General features: G+C 39.6%; 1 protein-coding gene and 1 long non-coding RNA gene across 2 annotated transcripts in view; one reads left to right on the top strand and one right to left on the bottom strand.

Moving 5' to 3' along the window:
• Positions 1-529: 529 nt before the first annotated feature.
• Positions 530-2,937, bottom strand: LOC109974737 (uncharacterized). The gene is made up of 3 exons (XR_002277011.1): positions 2,799-2,937; positions 1,762-1,905; positions 530-1,567 (listed from the first exon to the last, which is right to left on the bottom strand). It is a non-coding gene; the product is annotated as an uncharacterized LOC109974737 (long non-coding RNA).
• Positions 2,938-2,947: 10 nt separating this feature from the next.
• Positions 2,948-5,664, top strand: part of LOC109974736 (thymocyte selection-associated high mobility group box protein TOX-like) — a 27,757-nt gene continuing 25,040 nt past the window's right edge. The window contains exon 1 of the mRNA XM_020625090.1: positions 2,948-3,730. Coding sequence (XP_020480746.1) covers positions 3,599-3,730 — 132 coding nt within the window. The 5' untranslated portion in view covers positions 2,948-3,598. The remainder of the gene's footprint in view (positions 3,731-5,664) is intronic.

Raw genomic sequence — 5,664 nt, 5'->3', positions numbered from 1 at the left:
AATTGATTTGGATGTGTATACTGTATGTGTGGGAATCAGCAAGATGTGCATATCTCTGTGTGTGGGGGGGTGTAAGAGCATCTCTTTATGTATATTAATGTACATAGATTCACTTTATTAATAAAGGAAATGTGTTGTTTTGTCACCAAAGACCATCTGAACAGGCAGAGAAAAACATTCTGTCTGCTTTGGTTTGTCCTATTTTTTCTCATAAACACAATCTGTTTCATAGCTTTATTTACACCATTAGATTAGTTATGTATCGTTTTGTTGTCTAAACTAATTAGGATATTTTACATTGCTTTTGAATTGTGCAACTATTAATTCTACTTCTCAAGATGGATTAAGGTCTGTAACGTAAACGTAACTTACTAGATTTAAATGGAGAGACTGTAAAACGTCAGTAGAGAGATTGTGACGGACCGAGCAGGTAGGCATGAGGACTATACGGGTTTTGGTATTAAAAAAATGTTTTATTTTTACCCAAAATCCAAAACAACAATTCACAAGAAACCTTAAGAATGGGCCCACAAAGAGGTCAACTAAAAATCCAACAACCCAGGTAAGTAACAACTGAAAAATAAAAAACAGACTGCTGGTGCAACAGAACACAACCTAACAGAAGAAAATCTAAACTGACCCAACACAAAGACACATTTGAGAACAAACTGTATACAGTATAGTGGCAGGGCCAACTAGGGGAAACGGTAAGACAAACATTGTATAAGACTGATAACTCAAGAAACCTAGCAATAAGTCTGTTTACCAACATAACAATGCCTATCTATCAAAATCACACTACTAATTAACAAGTTGCTTCACAAATAAACAAATATTCAGATACATTTCTCTTGCTCCTCCCTTGGCTTGGCAGTCCATGTTCAGACTCAGTGTTGCACTTCTTTGTTCACATAAGAAGTGACAGAGGAAGCTCTAGTTCATACCCCTGCCCTTTTGTCATCTCTGCACAGCTGGCCATTCAGATTGCCATTGCCAGTTTTGGAAAGTTACAGAAATTGTTAGATGCGGCCTCTCTCCCAGTTCAGACATTAGAAAGGCATTTCCAAAGCTTTTCTGCTATCCAACAAGACCTTCAGGTCGAGCATACTGGCAACTTAAGTGCAAAACAGCAAAGAACTGACTAACTAATCTCCCTGATGAAGTCATGAAGAAGAATGTCCAGTGCAGGTAACCAGATGCAGCTGTGGCTGGTCACCCTTTACTGAACATAATGAGCACAGCTCTGCACACAGAGACATGTGATGACCAAGGTATATACGCTGTCTATTGATCAGAGGTTGAGTAGTAGTAAGGCAGACAACAGGGTGAGTGGACAGGTGTTTCTGTACAATGGCCTCCTAGTGGAGCTCAAGTAAACACACACAGATAAACACAAGATCAGCTTTTTAATCAACCCTAAAGACCCCACAACACAATGCATCAACCTGCAGCTTCTCCTAGTGAGGAGGCCTGGTTGACAACCAGGGAACCATAGCCCAAATCAATGGCACTCCCATGTCACTTTGTAGTTGAAGGCAGAACAACTGCTGGAACCCAATCAGCATTACTGTAAAACAAATAACATGATGGTGAGGGTGCACTGCAGACCAACACCAATGACAGCCACAAACTGAATTTTTGTAACACCTCAGCTATATTCAATGTAGGACGTGTTTGTTCGGAGCATTAGGTGGTGTTTTTAATGGTGGGAGAATGCAGTTGGCTATCTATTTCACCATCAAGACGAGACATTACACTGACTGAATAGAGGGTCATCTGGGTCTTCAATGGCCTCTTCGGTGCCTGGTGATGCTTTCAGCTCTTAAAAACTGGAAATCTGGAAGGGGCTCTAGGAAAAAGCTGGAAGGGGCCAGCAGACTGTTGATCATGCCTCCAGTGCCACATCTAGGGACAAAGCACATACAAAGTCAAAGTACATTACAGAAACGTGACACATATCCAAAAACACGTATAAAAATCAAACCACATGCGTGTGTGTGGGGGAGGATGTGTTTGTGTATGTATATGTGTGTGTGTGTGTGGAGGGGGGTGTAGTGCTGTTCAAGCTGGCTGTGTGTAGTACCAAGTCACCTCTAAATGCCCACAGTATACTGTACATAGCCCTAGGTTTGTTGTGATATTAGTTATGATTATTATCTTTTACCACTTTGCAATTTGTTTGAACCCAACTTTATTTAGGAATATGGACCACAGTGAGTACAGTATGAACTAAATTTATTACTGCGAGTTGCTAAAACTAAACTTACCCTCTATAAAATGGTGCCACAACTGAAAGGCTGCACCCACTGTTGTTGATATTGCACTTCAGTGCTGACAAATTACCTAACAATTTTGTTACCAAAGGGTAACAAGGGGCTACCTGAGGTTTTAGGGTCACCTGGGGTTTAGTAAACAGTTTCTGTCCAATATAACCCAATAGACAGAGACCTGTCAATAAGGCCCATAAAATCTACTGTTGAATGTTGACTGCTGCTTCATTCATTCTTCTCTGTGACAAGTGAGGTAAAAATGTTATTTAAACAAAACTTACAAGCCATACTGTTGGCTATAACCCAGCCAAAATGTACAGCTTGTTCGTATTAAAAATGAATAATTAAACAGTGAAACAGTCACATTTAGGTTTCCTAATAACGAAAAAATACACTAGAACAACCAATTATAAGGAAAGAACGATGAAAATGTATTAGCTAAAATACAAACAAAGAGACAATTAAACAAGTAGCTTGTGTAACTGAAACAACCATTCATTCACACGCAACAGAAACACCTGGCCGGACCTCTGACACTCTGTCCCTCCTCTGGTGGAGCACATTCTGCCATTCATGTCCTCCAGGTCCTTGTCGAAGTAGAAGGAAATGGCTAAGGCTGCTGTCAAAGATGTGTCCACAGTGCTCTCAAAATAAAATCGCTGAAGAGGGTCCTGCAACATTTTTAACCAACACGTTGATAATATTTGTGAATGTGGTTATTTTACTATTATTATTAATTTTCAAACTCCTGACAGCCTCTTTTATTTCTGTGAGGCATTGTATTTCCGGGCCGGTTGATGCTGACTTGACAACTCGGAGAAGGAGCTCTTTGTATGACTGGTCCGCGAGCTCAGGCAGCGCAGAGCACGCGCGCGTCAGCAGCAGCGCTGTAGGAGAATCACACAGAGTCCCACTGAGGGACAAACATGATCCAGCAACGTTCCCTGTCCGAACCACGCATCGCTGCCGGTTGCAGACAACTTCAAACGGAGGGAAAACGACGCTTTTAAATGCTCATGTTTTGTCTCGGTTGTTTTTAACGTCAGGTATAAAAGAAGTGCGTTTAATATTACTGGGAAGTTTGCTACGCACAGTGGCGGTCACTGGAGCATGAAAGCCGGTGCAGAGAGAAAGGCATCCGCGTAAATTTCACCGACTCTTAAAGCTTGGTTTTGGCTCATTATTTTCCAAAAGAAGCTTGTATTATTGGAACGAGTTTTTTTTCCGTAGTCGCTCAGGAGATTAAAACTTTACAAGTTTGAAAAAATAAAAGTAGCGGTTGTAATACCCGCAGAGGACAGAGAAGAAAGAAACTCGAAGAGGAGTACATGGGAGAAGTGGATGTATTTTCGGCCATGGATGTAACAGTTTACCCGCCTCCTCCTCAGCCTCTGGACGCCTCAGACCACGTCAGACTGGGGCAGCTCTCCTACCCTGACCCGGCCTTTGGGGCCAACAAGGTAAGAAGGGGACGAAAGAAACCTATGGTTACTTCTGTTTCCTGTTGTCTAGAGTGGAAAGCCAACTTTTTGTCACCTTAGCAAACTCCCCTGTCTGTGTATTCATCCTTCTACAGTAAATTCTAATTTCTAATTAAGTGGTGATTAATTGATTTATTAGGCTTCACCTAATTAACGCAGCTGCTTAAGGTTAACTAAATTACTTAAATAACTGTTACTTATGTCTTTTGATCATCTCAACCCAGACACGTAGGCTTTATTTTATTAGGGGACTGTTGTCAGTGATTTAATGATACCTTTAATTAAAACGTCACTACTGGTAATTGAAAGGTCTTTAAGTTTAAATATGCTCTTAGATGGCAAGTAAAAGTGGAAGGATCATACATTACTTTTTCGATATATATTGGTTATACTAGAAACAGTTTATCTTTACTAGTATTCACAGCAGTGCTTTGTGATACGAAACTATCTATCTATCTATCTATCTATGCTAAGGGATGTTTGTTAGAGCAAGCTGAACACCCAGAGATGAGATCATTTGACAATGATGAATTGCTTAATTACTTCATTACATGCAGCCATGAGTGCAGCTAGTAGAGTTAATGACAGATTAATAACCTCTCTTCAGTCTTAGCACAATAAAATGGAACCCATTCACATTCTACCTTTTGACTTTTTTCCAAAATGTACCATTTTCTAGTAAAAAATAAACATAAAAATATATTGTTTAAATAACTAAAAACAATTTCAGGAGTTGTTAAATCATGGCAGGCTGCAGTCAGACTGTATGGAGATCTCTGTCTCTCAGTTTAGTTTTCAATTATAACAGGGGAGGCGACAGTGCGGTGGGTAGAGCAGTTGTTTCCCAACTGGAAGGTTGAAGGTTTGAATCTTGGTACCTCCAGTCCACATGTCAAAGTGTCCTTGGGCAAGACACTGAACCCCCCCGTTGCCCCTGATGGTTAGAGCCATCGGTTGAGTTGGCGCCGCAGATGGCTGCCATTGGTTCTGTACTGGAAACAAATTCCTTGTGTGTAAAATACTTGGCCAATAAAGGTGATTATCCTTATTATTATCCAATAAAGGTGATTATCCTTATTACAGTTTGCTTTGTTTATGTATATGTATATATATATATATTTGTGTTTCAATTGCAAAATACAGTATTTGCAGTACTCACACACAGTACAAGAAGCAAGGATGAACGATAAAATAACGTCTTGTACTATCTGCGTAAAAACTCTCCTCACTATAAAATCTCTTATTTTACCATGAGACTACGTTAGCATCGCTCAGACTGAATAAATGTGTATTAGTCTTCATGACTGGCCAAAAGGTTATTAAAATAAATTTGTAGAACTGTGACCTGTCATTACCATAATACATGAGGCTGTTCTTTCATCCTTTTGGAACTGCAGGGACTTGCTGAACTTTTTCACCTCACTTTTTTTTTTTTTAACCAGCTACTTTCAAATCTTAATCTATCTCTGTCATGGACTTGGTGGACTGAGTAACATCAAACTATACAGTCATTACTGACTAGATGACATACGACTTAATGATTGATTAGATTTTTTGAGACAATATTCCCCTTAAAAGATGACTTTACACAGTAGCTGAACTGTACAAGCAGTTTATTACAAGTCATATTTAGGTTGTTATTGTTAGGCGATAACTAGCATCTGGAGTAATTATGTTGTGGCCAAAGGGAGAGGTCAGGTGATGTATAAAGAGTAAGAAAGACCACAAAAGGAGGATTAGATAGATGGGTCAATACAATACAGGACTGTGACACATGACTATTCGTATTCGGTGATCATTGTTTTTTTAACCACAGATGATTATAACCTTATCTGCATGTTTATTTTTGTAGCCATGACGATGAAAATCCTGTACCCTTAATGAAACTCTTCCTTTAACCCATGCTCTTTCCC

Source organism: Monopterus albus, unplaced genomic scaffold, assembly GCF_001952655.1.
Source record: "Monopterus albus unplaced genomic scaffold, M_albus_1.0 scaffold345.1, whole genome shotgun sequence".
Classification (NCBI taxonomy): domain Eukaryota; kingdom Metazoa; phylum Chordata; class Actinopteri; order Synbranchiformes; family Synbranchidae; genus Monopterus; species Monopterus albus.
The sequence above is the reverse complement of the archived record's forward strand: the minus strand, read 5'-3'. Positions and strand labels throughout refer to the sequence as shown.